Source organism: Polyodon spathula, chromosome 7 (genome assembly GCF_017654505.1).
Source record: "Polyodon spathula isolate WHYD16114869_AA chromosome 7, ASM1765450v1, whole genome shotgun sequence".
Classification (NCBI taxonomy): Eukaryota; Metazoa; Chordata; class Actinopteri; order Acipenseriformes; family Polyodontidae; genus Polyodon; species Polyodon spathula.
The window spans coordinates 23,206,327-23,228,244 of record NC_054540.1 but is presented as its reverse complement, the minus strand read 5'-3'; the positions used below and the strand labels follow the sequence as shown (position 1 = coordinate 23,228,244).

General features: G+C 37.0%; 2 protein-coding genes across 3 annotated transcripts; one reads left to right on the top strand and one right to left on the bottom strand.

The window, feature by feature from the left end:
• The first annotated feature begins 80 nt into the window (after positions 1-80).
• Positions 81-15,683, top strand: LOC121318371 (N-acyl-phosphatidylethanolamine-hydrolyzing phospholipase D-like). 2 transcript variants are annotated; one of them, XM_041254948.1, is made up of 5 exons: positions 81-533; positions 5,267-5,597; positions 10,020-10,666; positions 11,555-11,669; positions 15,429-15,683. In XM_041254948.1, exons 1-5 carry the CDS (start codon positions 364-366, stop codon positions 15,555-15,557), a joined length of 1,392 nt encoding a protein of 463 aa, XP_041110882.1. In that variant the 5' UTR covers positions 81-363; the 3' UTR covers positions 15,558-15,683. The 2 variants fall into 2 exon arrangements, with proteins under 2 accessions (XP_041110882.1, XP_041110884.1); XM_041254950.1 differs by lacking the exon at positions 81-533 and adding an exon at positions 3,051-3,195.
• On the bottom strand, positions 15,679-21,832 carry armc10 (armadillo repeat containing 10). The gene is made up of 6 exons (XM_041254952.1): positions 20,776-21,832; positions 20,347-20,492; positions 19,376-19,510; positions 18,979-19,155; positions 18,496-18,567; positions 15,679-18,266 (listed from the first exon to the last, which is right to left on the bottom strand). Exons 1-6 carry the CDS (start codon positions 21,032-21,034, stop codon positions 18,015-18,017), a joined length of 1,041 nt encoding a protein of 346 aa, XP_041110886.1. The 5' UTR covers positions 21,035-21,832; the 3' UTR covers positions 15,679-18,014.
• Between the last annotated feature and the right edge of the window lie 86 nt (positions 21,833-21,918).

The following is a 21,918-nucleotide window of genomic DNA, read 5'->3' as shown; positions in this document are numbered from 1 at the left end:
CATTTGTGGGTCTATGTGAATTATTTGAATAGAAGACTTTAAATTTACAGCACAGAAAACATATTTCTAAGGGTTAAGACAAAAGTGTAGTTAGGAGCTAATTAGAGAAAAGAACGGAAACACTGTAAAGCAATACATATAATTGAATTTACTTACTTACAGCAAGTTGCTTTCGTACCTTACCAAGATGGCTGCCTTTGGGGTACACGAAGCCTACCATGTGACTAACTGGTGACTGTGTAACAGTACAGTAGTCAAACATAATGCTAAGGCGCTGTGTTCCATTTTATAACCCTCTTTGCATCTGTAACTCAGTAAGGACTTCCTTACAGGGTGCTAAAGTTCCTTCAGCTATAGCCAATTATGGTCAGACACAGGGGGGGCATATGGAGTTCAATTGAGGTACTCAGCCTTTCAGTTCCTACATCAGCTGTCGGCGTGTGTGGTAAAGTCCTGAAATATTTGCAGACTTCCTCCAGGTGTTTGTCTGGTGCCAAAAATATCAACATGGAAAAGGAAGAGATCGAAGAAAGGTGAATATCTCATAGATAAAGAAATACAACTGAGTTTGTAACATAGATAGGTGATAATTTAATGTAGCCACAGATTAATTCAGTGGTTGAAACAGGAAGGCAGGTTATGTTGTTTGAGACTGCTGTTTAATCAGAAAATACAACAGTACTGTACAATGAAAATGTGTTTGCAACAAACAAAAGCATGCTGCATATGTGAAACACTTGTGAAGTTTTGACTAAACTTGAAAATGTTAAAATGACATTAAAAAAAAAAAAAGTCAATTTTCACCAAAAAAACCCCACTGAGGTTAAATCAGATAAAGAAGAGCACATGTGCATGATGAAACTAGTGAGTGTTACGACCAGTGCTTTTTGACGGAAAGGAATTAGCTATAGTATAACGCAGCCTTCCACTGCACAAACCACAGGGCAAAAAATCATATCATGTTACATGAACAGAGGTCATTCCTTATGAAAACACATACCAGGGCACAACTTTTCTGAGTCACGGTCTCAGATTCTCACTGTAAATGCCCTTCTTTACATATTTTTACAGATGGAAATGCACTAAAGGTACCACAAGAGCACTAAACAGTGGCAGTATTTAGATATTCTGCTGTTTTTAGATATTCATATTTCGTCAAATTAAAATACAGATGTTTCTTCCACTGAAATGTAAAACCTTGAGAAATGTGCACGTGATACCGCTGGAATCTGAAGCTCACTGGTCATACAGTGTTATGTAGTAAGTAGATTAAGCATGTGTTGAGGGGGCACTGTACTTACTATTTTCAGTCAAAGTAATTCAGTCTGCATGCTTAAGCTTTTGCAGTCTGAGTTCTGTTCTTTTTGTAGAGCTAGTTTTGAATTAGGCAGTGTTGGTAATAATGCTGCCAGACTACATTCCTTTCACGTTAGATTTGTAAAGCCGCCATCAGAATATTATAATTGCTGTTCGCACAGTCATACCCCCACCAATTATTGAGAGGTTAAATAATAGCCCAGTGCAGAAGCAGTAATAACCTAACCCCACCGTTAACCTTAAACTGTGACTGAACATTACCAATAAGCACGCTGAAACCTAATCCAAATAGGCATAGTTCCATATCTTAGTCTGAACAAAACTAATGGTTTTAAAGTCACAATTTTAGAAATGTTAAAAGCGCAGTAAAAGCAAATGGAAATTTTAAGGATTTTATACAATCATGGTTTGGGTATGTTTCATTCCTCCTTGTGTAATGCACTGGATTCTTTCTCTTAATGTATTGGATCCCTTATAAAAGATTGTCGCAGTGCATGTATTAACGTGTAGTACAGAAGAACGGTAAACCATGATAAATGCTAAGCTTAAGCATGGGACACTGCAAAATAACTCAACACATTTATCATGTGGACCTTTTATATCGGACACACGCAAAAACATAATTGGACATTGAAATTGGGGGAAAAATAATAAATATGTAATTTAATGCAAATCTATTTTTAACGGTGCCCTCGAATGTAGTGTATATTATTTAAAAAAAAAAAAAATCTATATTATTTGAAAACTTTAAGCCATTTCAGAGGATGAAACAAATAATAAGGACTGCTACAAGATGCATTATTTGTATTAACTGGTTAACAACCACTGTGTTATTGAGCCACAGTAATCATAAAAGTATAAGAAAAAATATATGCTGGTATTTTGATCTTAAAGACCATACTGATTCATAGACCACAGCGATGGAAAACTGCCACTGATGCATTGAGCTGTGCTGAATGTTCACTCACTGCATGCACATGCACTTGGCTTGTGACAGAGAGATTTTTTGTATTATTATTTAAAGACGTACAGTTGCTGCATATTGCCTTCCTGAATTACACTAACAAGAAGAATAACGATGCTGAGAGAATCTCCAAAACATACTAAAAAGTAGTAATTTTATTCACGCTTTTGGGAATTGAGATCATATAAAATCGATACACTGTAATTATATTCTGTTTATTGTATAATTCTCATGTTATGGGTACTGTGAATGTTGCAGGCCATAGTAACATATTTGTGTACTTTTTTTCATGGAAATTTGCCTGGCCAAAGTTGACTAAATTTTGCATTGGCATTAAGTAGTTATTATACATGAGCTAATATTTCAGAAATGTTTTTGAAATTAAGGCAATATCTTGGTAACCCAGTTAATCACGCTGTCACAGAGGAGGATTTTCTATTAGATCGCAGGTACATTGACAAGATGCTTCAACATGATTATGCTGCTTAACAAATTGTTTTAACTTCTGCCTGAACATTGACTCAGAGATAGCACAGACAGAAGTGTATCGTGTTTGCGCAGTTGCTGTTTAAAATAGAATAATACTTCATTGCACTGAACATAACTCCTTTCGATATATACTGGTACTCTACTTTTGTTTTGGCTGTATTAAAGCAGTATCTCGAAAAAGCACGCTATTCGCTCTATTGAAGGTATAGTGTTTGAGTGGGCTCCCGTAAGGCACTGTCACATGTATCTACAGAAGAATTACGTCAGAGAAATCGTTTGTTACTTGGTAATAGAATCAGAGAGAGAAGCAGCAAAATCTCCCAGTGGAGGTCAGACCAGGTTTGAACAGCTCTTGTAATGTTGATGCAAATAATAATAATACATAAATCGGAATTGTAGTGAACATTTGTACATGCAGATTTAAGGTACAGTAAACTTTTTTTTTCTCTATGTTCGTTCGTAGCTGTCGGATTTAACGCTGACAACAGTATGTCACATAATCACGGTGCATATTGATAAAGTCTCAATTAATTGACCATATTGTGTTTTCTTTTCTGAAAAGGAGCGTATTATTTGCAGCAGCATGTTTTGTGTCTGTTTTTACTGAGATTGGATAACAGTTATATATTTTGAATGTAAATAATGTGAATGATAGTTGGGTTTCAAGAGACTGAAACACTGCCTGCGTCTTTGTGCATCCTTTAGTTTTGTCAAGATGAATAAATAGTTCGATTTTGGAAATTCTGGAGATACATCTCGTTTCATATAGTACAGTTACTGAAAGACTACTAAGAGTTTTAAAAGTATTTAAGACACTTTTAGACCAAGCAAAAGCCATAATTATTCTATTCCTTTTTTTTTTTAAATTAAAAACAAATTTATAATGACACAGGACAGTTCTATAACAAAATTAGAAAACTTAATTAATAGTTTATATCTGTATTTATTTTTTCTTTAGAACCAGATTAATGTACGATATTTCTCGAAAATACCTATTAATAGCAGTAGTTTAGTAACGATTAAAGATTATCATATTTTCTTTAAACTAGTGAGACGGTCATAAAATACCCATAATCAAGAAACATCTGTTTTAAATTAAGAATAAATACTATTGCATGGAACAGTGGAAAACTTTTGTTCCGTTTACATTAGAGATGGGTTTATCAATAGGAGATAAATTACAGTATTGAAGATGCCAGTAACAGACTTCACATGCAACAGGTCACAGGTTGTGGATTGGCAGCCGATCATTATTCTCCACTGCAGAGTTTGAGATATATCTAGAAAACCGCTATTCCAGTTGTGATGAAAAGTGATTGTTGAGAGTATCAGAATTAGGGGGTATGATATAAAGAATGTGTGATTAGACTGTCCTATTTTCTAGTTAGCAGCTGACAACTGTACATCACACAGAAGTTGCTCAGCCTCTCTTGTTGAGAGGCCAACTGGATCACAAGGGTGATGAACTTCCCATGTGATATACTGTGCTTATTTACAGGGCAGGCAGCCATGTCTGCACTCTACTGTTTCTCAAGATGCTCATTTGATCTGTAATAAGTTTTTTCAGGTTCTCAGCAAATGTCTACAAGTGTCCGGTATGCTTGGTGCCCACCAGGGATTTGAACTCTGGCTTCCTAAATTAATTGTAACCCACGTAAGGGTGGCTTGATATCCCCTGCCTTCAGACACAAAATTGAACAAAAAGAAAACACCTTCTCATTATTATCTCAGTGGTGCTCAATTGTTTCCAGTGCTGCACTTGTGCCACCACTGTTACTAATGCATGGTGTCCAGATATTAAATAATAAGATTCCAATTAGATAGCAGTTTTGCGTTATTACAAGATTCAATAATAAATGCACGGGCACTTTATTCACTTCTCTGGCTTGGGTATGTAGTTATTATGGTAAATGGGAGAGAGTCTGAATAAAGACACAGACCTGGAATAGCTTAAGATGCTATGCAGAATATTTATCATTCCCAAACCTGCTGAATACTGTGCATAACTTTGCAGATAGTAGCAAAAAATTGTCAGCTGGCTCCATAATATACAAAGTCATTTAAAATATATGTTTTGTGTTGACAGTTGCCACTTCCTTCGGTGCTATAGATGTAGTGTAGTGACACTAGTATACAAAAACGCAAATTGTAACTTTTCATACTATACATTTGCTCTAGTGTCATAAATGCGCATCTCAAAACTGTTGTGTTTGGTTTCGACTGACCTTGTTTTACTGATTAACAGAAATAATTGACAAAGGTTAATTGCTGTTATACAGTACAGTTTACAGTGTGTGGTAAGTATAATTATAAAGGGATAGTGCTATAGTTTATTTATTCCACACCTGTGGCCCTGTGCACTGAATCGTATTGAAATATTGGGCAATGTATTGTCAGTTCAGAAAATAAAAAATCAGCTTGCCTCAAAGTAAATCTAGTTTGTTGACACTGAAATTAAAATAAATAACAAGTGCTCTGATCACTGTGCGGCCCCAGATCCCCATTGGGTGAGATGGAAGAGCAGGTGAAGGAGGAGCAGGCCGGTATTAGCAGCAGCAGCAGCAACACAGAGCCAGTCAGAAGGGTGGAGGTGATGAAGAAGCGTGGGAGCTCCACACAGGACTCGAGGAGGAGCAGCTCCTCTCGCTCCTCCAGAAAGAGCTTCCGCCTCGACTACAGGCTGGAAGAGGACGTCACTAAGTCGAAGAGGGACAAGCACGGCCGCTTCGTCAACCCCTGGCCCACGTGGAATTCACCTACCTTGTACAACGTGCTGAAATGGCAGTTCACAGAGAAGGACCACAGCAAAGTTCCCAGCTCTAAAGAGGTACTCTGCCTGGTCTTTTAATAAAATTAAGTAAATAAATCTTTATATAGCACCTTTCATAGTGGACCACCATCACAAAGCGCTTTACAAGATACAAGACTAAGGTGTGTGAACTCTGCATCAATTGCAGAGTCACTTACAACAACATCTCATGTGAAAGACGGAGCACAAGGAGGTTAAGTGACGTGCTCAGTTCACACAATGAGTCAGTGGCTAAGATGGGATTGGAACTGGGGACCTCCTGGTTAGGAGCCCATTTATTTAACCACTGGACCACACAGCCTCCTTTAAGTATATTTCCATTCTACCATACTGTGAAATAAGGTCTACCAGTATGTCCAATGTTGAGTCTCATTAAATGTGAGGCTGGCAGCACCCATCCATCTTCTTTCCTGTTAGGTTAATGAAACATGTAGTGAATATTTATATAATATCATTTCTTAAGCATTGTTCTGAGTTTATCAGCTGAAACCTAAAAGGCTAAATGTCTTCGGCCTGTCTACTGAAATATGGCAGTACTTATCTGCAGGGTTTCTGGGAGAAGGAAACATCAAGAAAGCCCCAAAACAACAAATAAGTATTTGGTTTTGGTTTGAGGTTTCATTATAGAGTATTATAAATCTGTTTATAACATTTTCAGAGAGACATTTGTTTGCTTGTTTTTTTAATTTTATATGACTGCTTCCATTATGTGCAACAACAAAGCTTTCACATATTTGTGTGTTTTTAGTCATGCTATAAACTGTTACTAGAAACATTCGGGACTGGATTTAGTTCCAGAACAATAGTTTAGCAGTTTTATTATAGTTGGATACAAAGGTGAAAGACAGATCAAGAATAAAGAGTCAGAATGCTGTACAATATGTTTCCAGGTATACTGTTATAAATCAACTGTCACATGCGCCAACCTACAGCTAATCATATTGTTTTAATATAACCAGATATCCTCAGTCTGTAAAAAAACAAAACTGATCAACTATTTAATGTAGCTATTCCTGCTACTTTGGTATATCGTTATTTTCTCAATATCCTTAAAACCTATATCTGAAATCTGATCTGACTGAGATTTTGTCAGCTATGATCAAAGAAGTATTAGGATAGTCAGTTGGTTAGATCTGATCTAGCATTACTTGAAAATGTAGACCAATGCCCCATGCCCCCTCCCCCTACACACACATTTAAATATTTTTTCCTTATGTTGTGTATGGTGTTTGTGAAACACTCATTTACTATGTAAGGTTTTTGAACCCAAACATATTTGAGTACAGTACTTAGTGTTTTTCAGGACTAAAATTGTATTGGTTTTAAGGTGTAATAGCTTTACCTGTGAAATGTTTTTCACTTTAATGTTACCGGCAGAACAGACGGACTCAAACAAAGTGTTTCCATATTTCAGTGTGTGTTTGTTTTTCTTGCCATGAAGCAAAGTACATTATATTATGAGAGATTAATATTGGGTTTTAAAAATTGAGAGATAGGCATCCAGTAGAGACAGGTGTTGCTGATAAAATCTAATTTGAGATTTTGTTTTGCTGCTAGGAGACAGCATTCAGGAAAAATAATTTTGCAAGCAAAAACATTGCCTCCCATTACAAAAAGGGTGTGAGTGTTGAATAATTTGTATGGCATTGTTTTTAAAACTCAACAGCAATTAAAATAGATTCAATTCCCAGAGCAAATAATGAACGCACAAATATATACAACTATCATTAAAACACGTTTGCAATTCCATTACAGAATGTAATTGTATAAACATACAACTTCATTTAACTCTGAGCTTCAGTTCAGGACTGTTGGCCAGCCTTTTTTTTCATTAATGCAATTGGCAACTTCTTGATTTGATTGTGTAACATGAGGTTGTGAAAGCCAGGAACTGATATCGGCCTTTCCCCTGATGTAAACAGGAACAGATACAATAGACCTCTGTTGAGCCTGTAAATGGGTCCCTGTGTTTGTGCACAAGGATATATGGAGAGCTAATATACACTTAGGTAAAAGAAAGGCTAAAGCCAATACAATCAGGTCAAAATATCCTAACTTCACATCTTCTTTGCATGACGCCTGCATTGGGGTGGGGTGGTTATCAATATTTCTAGGATCCCAGCAGTTATTGTTGTTACCTTGCACAAATTTTAAAAATTGTCTCAAATAAATCATAGAAAACACAGGCTTTTATAGCATGAATTTGTGAGTAAAAATAATATGCACAGAACAAAACATTAGATAGTTGAACAAAACTAGCTTGCACTTATTATTTGGAGTCTGAGCTGCCCCTCTCTTGCTTCAGCACAGCTGGACTCAGAGTCAGTGGAAGGCAAGGCAGATGGGTCTTCTTCGTCCTGCCGCGGAGACTTCAGCTGTTGGTCAGGATATTGTGCACAATATTCATTAAGTGTTTTTCTCTTCTGCCACATTTTCAGATCAAACTATTAACTGTCACCGTATACCTAAAGCAAAGGATTACATACACCTTAACCCGCTAATTTCAAAGTAGGCTCTTTGAATGACAGACGCTGTGCTGGTAAACGAACGTGCAGAGTCAGTGCAGGTCTTGATGATTGACAGTCATTTAAACAAATTAGAGCATTCTAGCTCTGCTTCAGTCAATGAGATCTGTCAGAACAGGATGAAATGACTGATGGTGAAACTACAGTACTAACGGACCACTGAGATGACTGATAGCGACCCTCAGCCATTTGACATTTAACAAGCTTTACCGTTTAGTAACGAAAAATGGCAAGCCTATTTCTAATTCTCGCTATTGTGGACGGGGTTTACAAGTAAAAATAAATAAATAAATAAATCACACCTCATTCAAAATCAGACAGCTCTCTCCTTGGAAGACATGGCATCAAGCCTGGCTGTATCAGCAGTGGTTTGATCTTTGATACCTGCCAATTTGCTAGTCAGCATTGTACAGTGCAATATAAATTTAATATCTTGGGTGGTCAAACACTTTTCCCTAAATTATCCCAAATACTCACAATTAAATCGAAGCAAAACTTCTCCTATTCACCTTTTCAGTGCTTAGACAATGGATCCTGTTTTCGAAAGGTTTTATTCCCAAGGTCTAATGTAAGAATTATATGTGCCCCAGAGTGCAAGTTGAAAGCCCTTTGAAAGCAGACCAATTTGTTTCAGGTTTGGCAAAAATCTTTTTTTTTCAACTTGGGACACTAGGACCTTGAAATGCAGGAAAAAAACACGGCTGACAAATTATTTTACAATCTTGGAAATAATGGTGGTTGCCAGCTTAATTACAAAAACATAATACATATGTCTGATCTTATTACAATGTTTGGTTTTCCAGACAATTTCATGGTGTAGATACATTTGTTAAAAATATAGTTTCAGTGGGATAAAAAAACAGTAATGGATGAATCAAGTACTGTAGTTGTTCTCATTTGTTATAGTCGAGGTTAAGTCTTTCACAAAGATACTTTTCTTGGGTGCCTCACTTTCCTGGTAAAATACCTGTTACATAAATTCCAGACAGCTGGCTTGCATACAATAAACACAAGCAATTGTCCTTTTATGGAACACCTCCAGTCATGTGTATGGCTTGGCTTGGCCGCAGGCGCCTAATGATTTCAACTGCTGGAAAAATGCTTTTGCATGTCTTGTTCTGAGCTCTGCTGTGGCAGTGATCTTTTGATTTCTGCATTCTGAACTTGATGGCGCTCTCTTTTGTCAATTTATAAATTCATACTCCGGTATTCTTCTTGTAAAATCTGTGAAACAAAACAATACATAGAGCTTAAAAAACCTTATCTGCCTGAACATGGCGTGACATGTACTGTAACAGAACCCTTCCACAACCCCGCTTTATGATTGCTTTGCTAAACTTGGAAGCTAGTGCCTACAAATTAAATTATTACCAAAATGTTTTGTCTATCAAAAACATAAGGTCAGAGATCTCCAGATTACATCTTGTGTATTTCGCTGTGTATTTAGATGGTAATCGACATGCATGATGTATAATCATTAACTTTGGGAAGGCTTCTATGAATTTGAGCCATAAACAGCCTTAGGTCGATCTTGAGGAGGAGAAAAATGTAAAATGTATTATTATATTATTATTATTATTATTATTATTATTATTATTATTATTATTATTATTATTATTATTATTATTATTATGTCTAATTTCTAATTAGTGTGACACAGGCTTTTCTTTTGTTGTCCCAGTTACTGCATTATTCCCCACAGGGGTGTTTGGCCACCCACAGTGTTGCATGCAATAAACATGTTGAATGAAGTCAGTATTCCTTTCACACAATAAAGAACTCTTTTTAAAATTAACTGTGTAATATAACTCACTCAATCCTCTCTCTCTCTCTCTCTCTCTCTCTCTCTCTCTCTCTCTCTCTCTCTCTCTCTCTCTCTCTCTCTCTCTCTCTCTCTGTCTATCTCTCTCTCTAGGTGCTTGACAGGGAGCTGCCAGTGCAGGAGCCCTACTTCATTCAGAACCCTCAGCTGGCTGGCAAGACAGGTGCAGGGATGAGAGCCACATGGCTGGGACACGCCACTGTCCTGGTAGAGATGGATGATCTGACCTTCCTGACTGACCCAGTATTCAGCCAAAGGGCCTCCCCCTTACAGTTTATGGGACCTAAGCGTTTCCGGGGCCCCCCCTGCTCAGTGGCCCAGCTCCCTATGATTGACGCCGTGGTCATCAGCCACACCCACTACGACCACCTGGACTCCGGCTCAGTGGCCAGTCTGAATGAGCGTTTTGGCAGCGAGCTGCGCTGGTTTGTGCCCCAGGGCCTCATGGACTGGATGCAGAAGTGTGGCTGCGAGAATGTCATTGAGCTCGACTGGTGGCAGGAGAACTGCGTCCCAGGCCACGATGAGGTCACCTTTGTGCTCACCCCAGCACAGCACTGGTGCAAGCGCACTCCCACAGACAATAACAGGGTGCTCTGGGGAAGCTGGTCCGTCCTGGGACCTGGCAACCGCTTCTTCTTCGCTGGGGACACAGGTTACTGTTCAGCCTTTGAGCAGATTGGAAAACGGTTTGGCCCCTTTGACCTGGCAGCTATTCCCATTGGAGCATATGAACCAAGGTTAACAAAAAAAAACATATTTTCATTTTTGTAAATGAGGAAATTCAGAATTTTATCTATTTATAATCATTTCTAGTTCTGATTGCACATGGTTGAACAGGTTAAAAACCATGCTGCTTTAGCAGAAGATGACTGTTGCTGTGCTGTCTTTCCCAGCCTGTCAGACCTGCCATTGAGAGGTACTGTTGGGTATAGAGTAAGGAGTGTTGCATCTTTCATTTCAAAAACATAACTGGCCTTTTGTCCCACGATCACAGTTTTTCATTTCAGTACCAGAAAGTTATGTTGTACTAATCCGATTCTGCATATTATTTTCTTTACTGATTGGGTATAGAAGACCAGAAAATAAATAACTTCAACTACAGATTAATTGCAACAACAAAAAAAAAACATCTCCTGAGAGGTTAGTTTTATACCTGGGAAGCTAGTGTAGAAGGAAGTCAGTGGCTTAGCAGCATTTAAACCTAGGATATCTTAGCTAGATAATCTAAATGCAAATCTAGGAATCAAAAAAGTTTTAGTGAGCGTTGTGTTTTTATCCACTGTTGTTCCCATTCTTTTCTGACAGACCCTTGTTTGCTTCCAAAGCCTCGCTGGTTGGCTAAGTGGGATACCTGGAGTTTCCAGTTGCTGACATTTGCGCACTTACTATGTGCTTAACACTGCTTTGCTTCATTTGTTGGGAATCACTTGCTAATGCAGTCAAGATCCAGTAACTAAGAGCTTTGTAGCTTGGTAAATGTAGTGCTTTGCAAACTGGCAATATTTAAATATATTACCGGCTTTATCTATTATTTTTAAATGAGCCACGTCATCCTTAATGCGTAGTTGGTTAGTGTGCAACTCTGTAGCACATAATCACAGTCCTGCTTTTGTGTTTTCTGCAAGGTGGTTCATGAAAGCCCAGCATGTGGATCCAGAGGAGGCGGTCAGGATTCACATTGATGTCCAGGCAAAACGTTCGCTAGGCATTCACTGGGGGACGTTTGCTTTAGCTTATGAGGTATGTGTATACTGCATAGGCCAGAAAGGCCAGAAATGGCATCTCTTTAGCACCCCGGCACTAAAAAGGGATTCTGATACACACTTGTGCTTTTAGTATGTCATGAATCTAAGTTCTGGAAAAAAGTCTGGAAAAAAAATTGTAAAATGTCACCTACTTAAGTTTATGCTTACAAATGGCTGCTGAGGAGATGCCAATTCTGGCCTGACGTCCACTTTGGGTGCTCTTAACTCAGTAACCATTTTCCCTCTGACACAGACGTTGCATATAGGCTTCGTTGTTGTTAGGTAACCTGGAGAAACTAGAGAAGGTGGCAACTACAGTGGTTCAGGAGTTCTTGTAAGTACAATGTGTTGTTGAAGCTGATACCCTGGGATCCTTGAAGAAGCTGCTTGATGAGATTCTGGCATCAATAAGCTACTAACAACCAAACAAGCAAGATGGGCCGAATGGCCTCCTCTCGTTTGTACACTTTCTTATGTTCTTATGTTCTAATATGGCTTTTCATTTTTATTAGTGAGAACCGTAAGCTAATATTTTGAGATTCAATTCTACCTAAAAATCTTCCAAGTACTTCCTTATGCTATATCAAAAGAATCTGATGTAGTGAGGTGGGGATTATTGGTCCATTTAACGTGAAATTACCCATGTCCTATTTATCATTATACATATATACTGCTGCCACAACTGGCATTTTAAGATAATTTACTCAAAAATGTAATACGGATTGCTTCTCTCAGAATCTAGTAAATAATTATATGAATATATACAGTATTAAATATAATTAAAAACACAATAGCTTAGAATGGTAAACTGTATGGAAGAAATACTGCATATTAGAATTACATATGTATTCAAAACTAATTTTCTTCTCCAGATCCCCAATTCCACAGTTAAATAAATACATGAAAGTTTCCCTATTGACTTCTATATTTTATATCTCTCCAAGTTAGGACTAGCTACTAACTGTTGTGCAGTGCTAAATAACAGGGGCCATAGAACCCCATCATTATTCAGTGTGAATAATTCTGAAAAGGGCTTTTGTGTTTGGTGTGAGTTCTACTACATAAGCAGAAGAATAGAGGGCATTCAGGCACTGTAGAAATACAAGAGCATTCAGGCACTATAGAAATAACAGAACTAGTCATCTCTAGGAGATGGAAGATAACAAACTTTGCTTTAATGCTAGAATAGTGGGCATGCTTGAACATTAGCTTTAACCACAGTTCATTCCTTTATTTTCTCAGTAGGTAAATTAGCCTGTTTAAAGAGCACAGCAGTCGTAAAACATGTTCAGAATATAACACTGCTTGCTGTCAGAACAGTGACCAGCTTAACATTGGTGAATTACAAAGAAACTCCTGGCAATTAGGTTTGGGTGCTTTTTTTTTTTTTTTATCAAACGAAGAACTTTCCACCTTTTAATGGGTTCCAGTCCTTGTACTGATTAGAGCAAACTTATAGGATTTTTTTATTTTTTATTGTCAATTTAAAAGTGCCCTTTCAGCAGTAGATTTTTTTACATGTCAACCAGTTCTGGTGTTGAAATATTCATATGAAGTATTCAATATATGAAGTATTCAGCAACAGATATTGTTGAGGACTTGAAGGCAGCATTTTTATTTACAACTTAGAACTAAATAGTAAAGATCCAGAGTTCCACCGTCTTATTTTGTGTAACATTAGACAATGAAATACTTTCTTTCTGCAGTATTACCTGAGGCAGGAAGAACCACTTTCTGAAGCAACTGCTATTTTTGGAGAGTGTGGCAGTGTGGCAGGGTGAAAGCCCTGCAGGTGCACTGGTGTGTGTTGGTGTGGGGAATGGAAGATTGGCAGGGAGGAGGTAAAATTTCTCCCTGTCAAAACGTGTGAATGTGCATAATCGACAAGCGAATAAACGATTCAATGATAAATTAGGCTGCAGCCACGGGTGTGTAAAATAGGTGTTTACAGGTGATAGTTTAGAAAAAGGATCAGGATTGATGTTGGTGATAGAGGTGGAGAGCTGTGTCTGTCTTTTATGTGCTATGCTGTGCTGTGCTGGGCTGTCTGTTTTGTTTACATTTTTGTGAGTTTTTGTTTGTCAAACCTATTGTTTTGGCCCTTGTGCATTTTATTTTGACCAGTGTGGTTTTGTTAGTGTTTGTACCATTTTGTTTTTGTTAATTTGTAATTAAAAAGGCACATTGGCACATTTAATTGTACAGCTTTCTGTGTCTGAGTGTCTGTCCCTGCCATTAACACCTGGGCTAGGAGGCTATGCGCCATAGAGGCCCATACAAGTACTCTACTAACTCTGCTTAATTTCTGAGATGGGCGTTATTGAAAATCCAAGGTGAAATAAATGCATATGTTTCACTCAGAGTCAGGATTCAGTCAATCATACAAAAATAACCATTTTGCTTTTTGAGATTTTAAAAATGATCAAAGAATGGAATTAAAAGTTATTCCGGTCTTTGAGCAAATTATTTTGCTCAAATTGCAAAAGTACAGACAGCTTCTTCAGTCTTTGAGTAAAGCAATATAATCAAATTGCAAAATGTGCTTTAAGCAAATGCACAGTTCCCAAACAGATTTTGAAGATGCTGTTCAATCTGCGAATAGCAATCAATTGCAGGGTGTTAAAAATGCAATTTGATTATATCGCTTTACTCAAAGACCGAAGAAGCTGTCTATTCTTTTCTGTTTCATTCTTTGCTTATTTAATATTTTCCATTTTGCAATCTGAGCAAAGTAATTTGCTCAAAGATAGTAATGACCTTTCATTTAATTCTTTGATCTCAATAAGCAAACCACATTTTATAATTTGATCCAATTAAAAACAATTTTTTACAGGGTTGTTTGTCAAATTTTGTTTAACAACAAACATAAAGCTCACAGGAGTCTGATTTTTGTTAAATAGAGGGAGTGTCTGTTTGTCTAGCGTTCAACTTTTGAATTTAAAGCACTGGCATGTATTTTTTCCTTGTTCAGAGAAGTGTGTTCTTTTAGACCTGGGTTGTTTTGTATTGAATATTATAATACAACAAACCCTTTTTGTGAGTTTAAAAATCACACAGCAAAATGTAAAGCGATATCATAGGAAACACACCGGAAATTGATATCTGGCTTCCAAAGCTGTGAAAAAAAACAAAAAAAAAAACAGCACTGACTTTAATAGAGCATTTAATACAGATTGCCAAAGAGATTTAAAAAAATGTGTGGATTTAAGTCATCTGTATCTATAACATTGTGATGTAGATAGTCAAGTGTGGGCTTGTAGCACGTTTTTGTCCTGTTATGTTTGAACAGACAGCAGCTAGGGGATTAACACGCCAGCCAGGTCTTATTGTCTCCTGTTTTTGCTTACAGGTGCAGTATTGCATGCAGGCTTCCAAAGCAGATTCAGCAGCTTTCAGAAACCTCTTTCACAAATAGTTGTTATATACAAGGAAGGGGAGAATGGCACTAAACGACTGACAACAACAAATTAAAACCTAAAAAAATTATACAGAACGCAAGCAGTTACATTAACATTGTAATTGATATCTCTTTCTGTTTTATTGTCAGTAGAATTGAACCTTCCATGCTGATACCTTTTGATGTGATTAGTTGAGCCTTTAAATAATGCAAAATAAGTAGTGGAGGGGATAATCCTTTCAAATCCTAAACGGCACCACATTTCTCACATAACTAGGGGAGTTATGTTTAAATGTGCTAATGTACTGTATTTCGGCAGGGTTTTAAAAATGGACTCCTTTTTCTTTCTTTTTTTAGTTTTACTTGGATCCACCTGTTAAACTTAAAGAAGCCATGGAGAGATACGGACTGAACCACGACAACTTCTTTGTTTTAAAGCATGGAGAATCGAAAGATTTGAATGTTGAGGAAGACGCGTTTGAGTGAAGCGGAGATGGCACTGACTAGATTTAAAAGAGGGGTCTCTAACCAATCTATGTTACTTAATTGAACCAATTATTGACTTAATTAGTCAAGATTAACAGGTGTTCCATATCTTTAGCTACTGATCATGTAAAGACACCTATAAAACCTGGTGGATAGGGGCTCTCCAGGACCTGGGTTGGAGACCCCTGATCTAGAAGTAACATGAATAGTTTTTAAAACTGTCATCGCAGCAATTATAACTGGTTCCTGTTTATTTATGTATATTTGTATGTGTGTATATCTTATTGGAATACCAGTTTCAATCAAGGTACAGTATTTGGACCCATTAAAAGTGGAGGGACACGGTGTGAGATCCCTAACATTATTGATGGAATAAAACGAAGCACAGCTCCAAAACAGACATTTTTGCTGTTGAGAAAGTCAAGTGACATTTAATACAAATGTAAAAAAATCAAAGAAAATACAAAATGTGTTTTTTAATTCAGCTGATGTTCAAAGACAGTGCTAAACAGATGTGTACTGTACTTTGCCATATATTTGCTACATGCTTGCTAACAAGTTTTGGAAAATTCTCCTAAAGCAAGTTTTATAAACATGATGAATATATCAGATTGTGAGTGAAAATTGCTGTAAGTTGCGGTGGGGTGAGCAATGAACCAAGAGCAGTGCAATACAAATTATTTTTACCTTGATCTTTGTAGTTCAGAATGTCAGTGTGCTGATTATTTGATACCAAATGTTGTTGTAAATCCTAACGAAGCAGCACAATCAGGACCAAACATTCTCTTTGTGTCCTGTATGTGTAAAGAGCTGCTAATTTAGAAAAACAGAAATGTGTTTAAAACACTAAGCAAGTTGTAGAGGAATGTATGGAATGTTGATTATTATTATTATTATTATTATTATTATTATTATTATTATTATTATTTTATTTATTTATTTATTTCTTAGCAGAGGCCCTTACCCAGGCATAAAATATGCACAACATTAATGTGCTGGGTACTGTAGCTGGCAAAAGCACATGCAATTTAAAAAATCACAAGGAAGGTTTGTCATATTTTGCCTACATGTGCAGGAAGAAGAATTGAATGCAATATGGAGATGGCCTTAAGAAGTGTGCCTTTTAAAAAGAGTTAGTGATTGCCAGCCCTGTGTTTCCAATGCAAAAGATGTAAAATATAGGTCAGTTTTACTGCAGATTGTCAACACTGTATTTTTTGAGTTAACATGATGTGGTGATTTTATAAACCTAGATTTTGCCTGTATTCAGAACTGCTCTTTTTCACATGCATATCTTTTCTCCTAGGCCAAATAAATGTCAAATCCAAAAGATGAGATTTCTTAATATGTACTGTTGGGAGTTTAACTAAAATAATACCAATGCATTGCACAAGTAAAAAGTTTATGTATTTGTAGATGATACTGCCCTATTCACAAAGTTAGGTAATGAAGTACTATACAACCTTTCTGAAAACTTTCTTGAACTGAAAATACTGCTGATCTGCACCTGCCATGGAGTTCTTATTGTTAGGTCTTGGTACCTTCTTTCATCAGTGTGGACCAATATTCATAGTTATGAAAACGATATGCCCTAAAGGAGGGGTGGCAATGGATTCTGGCTTTGAAAACTTGATAGAAAAAGTATGATTTATAATATTTCACTTAGAGCACCACCTTCTATCCCAATTACACTTCTGAATGCAAAACTATACGTATAAGACAGCTAGATAGGCACCATCTTATATCCCCAAGTATAGTAGTGTTAAAGAATGTTTTGATAAGCATTTCTCAATATGTAAAATTAAGGTAGGTACTGTCTGGCTTCTTCACTATTTCCCTGTCTTCAGGACATGCATGCTGAAGTAAGTGTGCAATAGCAGGGTTCTGGGAAAATGTCACTGTGAAGCAATGAGGGATGTTGATTAAAACACAAAAAAAACAGATTGTCATTTATACTGTTAACAACTGTTTTATAAAATCAGTTAAAATATTTAGGGTAATGAACATCATATGTGTGCTAATGCACAATTAAGCATGATTAATGGGCTGTACTGTATCATTTTTATAGTACTCATCAGTAATTTATTTTATGTCTCTATATTACTGGAAAATCTATTACAGGAAAGAATATCTGTCTTTGAATAAACAGTTAAAAGTGAGTTATTTTAGTTTGATAATCTCTAACACAATGGCACAAATGGTAGTCCAAGGGAATGACGTGACCTTGGAGCTGTCCCAATCACATTCAACAACAAAACAAACTTAATGTCAAGACAACACCATCCAGGGAACAAAATCAATTTTCATTTTGCCACCTTGTTAACCTGAAACCTTAGCTTGCCAACTGCCAACAATATTTACTACATATACATGTTAAATAGATTTAAAAAAAAAAAAAAAACATTTCTAGTCTGGCGCTGTGTAAGGGCACCGAGTGTACCATTACTATCACAATACTTAGGTCATAATCTTTGCCACCTGTTTTTTCACCTGTCCATCAGGGTGTGACAATAACAATGGGAGTCTCTGATGGAACTCAGAAGAATCTCCATACAGCACAGAGCAGAGAGAATCTTTGCTGAGTTTGAGAATATCTGTTACGTGTGTGGAAGTCGTCCAGTCTTTTAAATTCCCCACAAAGGTCAGCACACGAAGAAGAACTTCTGTGTTGGTGCAGCAGTCGAACAACAAAACCAGGGAGACTGGTGCCTAAAAAAAACACAAAGCAAACAGCACGTATATAAACTGCCAATGTACTTTACCCGATTAACTGTGCACATTACAGAGTACAAATCTGGCCTGCACTTACAGGGATTTTAAAAAGATTTAAATTGCATAATAGCTTGATCCAATTCAGGGTAACTTCCAACAAGCTTGATCAGCGGAAGTAAAAAGAAGTGTCATTCTTTCAAGAATACACTTAAAAAATACCACTTACCTGGGATCGGAGAATGTCTTCCACCATGTCTGGATTAGCAGATAAATTCACAAGTATTTTTAGAACTTGGATCTAAAAGAAAACACATTATAGTTGTTCCCTTGTTTACTTAAAATTAAATAAGAAATGCTAAAAAATGTTTTATTTTTTCACATCTACAATATGCTACGGGTACATACAGTTAACATTTGTTATTAGCTTGTTTGATATTATTAAATTATTTCTACGAAACCACACATGCCTGTAGACAACTCTTAAAGTTTTTACAAAAATACCACCAGTAGCACATTTGTTATCGAAACTGTGGCTGCAACTTCAGCTGAAATGCACACTAACTTTGTAGAATTATATCTGCTGTATACAATAGTAAAAAAAACCACACAAAACACTTCACATTTTTGGGGTATATTTAAATTTAGCTGTAGTACAGTACAACTCTACAAGTGTCTAAGATGGGAAACAAACTGAAAAAAAAGATCTTACCTGTAATGCTACATTGCCAACAACCAGTAGAGACAGAAACAGAGTAATGGAACTCTTCATTATGTATTGATAATTATTTGTGACAGACATGTTTGTTAGCATTCTCAGTCCCGCCAGCTGTAGGTCAGAATTCAAAGGCGAGGTTTCTATGATCCCCAAAACTTGCCCTGCATACACCTTTGGGAAATATGATTTTAAAGATTAAACATAAAAGGAAGTCTTGAAAAAGTGTACAGTCTACTGATCTTTGTCCTTTTTCTGACCAAATGATTCTTTATCTCCAAAATAAAAAAAAAAGATGCTTCAACAAACAGTAATGCAGTTATACAGATTTTTAGGAACTAGTACAGGCATTTACACATACCATTTGATTGGGGTGTGTACAAATCTGACATACCTTTAACTGTTCCTGGTTTGTGACATTCATGCTCAGGTTGTTCAGAGCATTCAAAGCCTGAACTCTGACATCAAAAGCAGGATCAGACAACAAGTTTCCAATGACCTGAAGGCCACCCATTTTACGAATATAGTCCTACAATTAAAAGCAGGATCGTGTCAGACTTTGTGCAGTACAATTCCTGTAGTACTGTTATAGTCAAAAATAGATTAAACTAGAGTAAAAATACCACTCTTTCATATTACACTATTTTTTTTTCTTTTTTTAAGCCAATGCTACCCACAAATTGTAATATTACCTGTTCGATCATTAATACCCTCCTCTCTATTCAATTGGTCTAAACAGCAATTAAGTGGTGAGCAATGCTTTGAAAGGCCTTTTCTTACCTTTATAGCTTTATTAACATTATTGTGGTATCCACTTTATCTAGATTATCTTGTTTTGCACATTGATTCAGGATTTGCAAACATTTCAAATACAACACTATACACTTCTGCATCTTGGTACTTTTCCTATAAATCATACAGTCTGACGCTTAGGCACCGGGAAACAGCAACTGAAGAAAATGAAAACCAGTGTAACTTGTTCTTAGAGAGAGCGACTTTATTACCTGGTCTGATTGCACCTAGTTAAGAAACATGAGCAACATTTTACATTTCAGGGAGTTATCTCCAACACCAGACCAGTGATACTCTTATGACAGTAATTGTATATATATATATATATATATATATATATATATATATATATATATATATTATACCTATATATTATATCTATATATTTATATTATATTAAATATATTTTATTTTTAAAATATTGAAAGAGTTATTTTCCTTGATTTGACTGTACATATTATGGCATCATTAAAATATCCACACACCCTTTCTTTTACACAATAGGAACAACAGAACATTAGATATCATGTTTTTTTTTTTTCCAATTTAACTTGTCACGTTAAAATATTGTACCTGGTTCACTGAGAAGGCAGCACTGTTACTTAAAGTGACTAAAACCTGTATTCTTGCGGAAGTATCATGATTTGGCTGAAGCAAAGAAAGCAGCATCTCCAGGTGGTGTGGTTCCAGGCTGTCTGGAGACTTTGAAAGCAGTTCATCTGTGAGATAAAGAAGACAGATATTTTTTAAAAAATGTGGTTAAATGTTATTGTGATTGGCTGCTATTGCGTACAGATGTATATGTGCATGTGAATTGTGAATTATGACACTGTGCCGCTAGTACTATTATACTTATCAAACGTCTAACTCTTAATACTGTAAATAGTTATAACGTATTTTGCATTATTATAGTTGCCACTATATATCAATACGTCATGTCTTGTCAACTCGCTTCACAACAAGCAGGTTCTGCGTGTTTAGAATTTGTCTCGCGAGATGTACCTGTGCTTGATCCATTAGGGGTCAAATCGCATTTTTCTTGAACCAACGGCAATCCAGATACTCGCTCCAGTAAACTTCCTGGTTGCATGGAAATATTCCAGGCGGCATCTTCGCGTTTCGTCCCATGGTTTCCGCCAGAAAATATCAGTTTATAAAGCCCATATGAAAACCCTGCTCCTGCCACCAATCCTAATAACACTTTTGTGTTAAAAAGCTTTGAAGCAGCACCCTCATCGTCGCCCATATTGTTTATAAACATGTACTCATGTAGACAACATCGTTAAGGTTTAAAGTATTTTCATAAAAAGGCACACGTTTGCAACAAACGAAGAAACAGTACCAAACCAATGCTTTACATTCACCAGTCACACAATTTAAACCGAAGCATGTTACTTAAATGTCTGCTGTGTAAACCAAATTTGTGGCCAACCAAAAATGTTCACATAATTTGTTTTTCTTAAAGCTACAGCACCTTATTCCTGATCTGAGCCACCGCTCTTGTCTGGTTTCCCTGATATCTCGCTAACCGTTCGTTGCAAGTTTCCTGGCGTGGTGGTTCTCCCTTCTCTTTGTCCTCTGTCTACAAGGCACTCTACTCTTTTGGTTCCTCCTGCCGCCGTTAATGATGCCCAGATCTTCATCTCCTTTCCCTTTGACTCCCTCATCTTTCCCCACATCTCAGAATCCCTCTCAGCTATCTCAACTTGGACCCATTCCCAATCTCACTACCTCAAACTCAACCTCTCTAAATCTGACCTCTACTTTCCTTCTGCTTCCTCTCCCTATGTGTTATTCTTGACCACTCACTCTCCTCTCAACACATCTTTAGTTCTTTAGCAACATCTACCAAATCCATCCTTTTCTCACTACTTATTCCACTCAACTCCACTACTGTCAATTTGTCCTTATTGACTGGTCTCCCAGCTTCGGCTACCCGCTCCCTTCAGCTCATTCAGAATTATTCTACTCGTCTTGTATTCTCCCAACCTCGCTGCCCCTCTGCTTCTCACCCACCACTGACTACCCTACTGCTTTCTTCACCACACTGCCCCCCCTGCTCCTACCTCCAATCCTTCATGTCTCCCTACAGCCCCTCTCCCTCACTAGCCCTCTCCGCTCCTCCTCTACTGATCGACTGGTCAT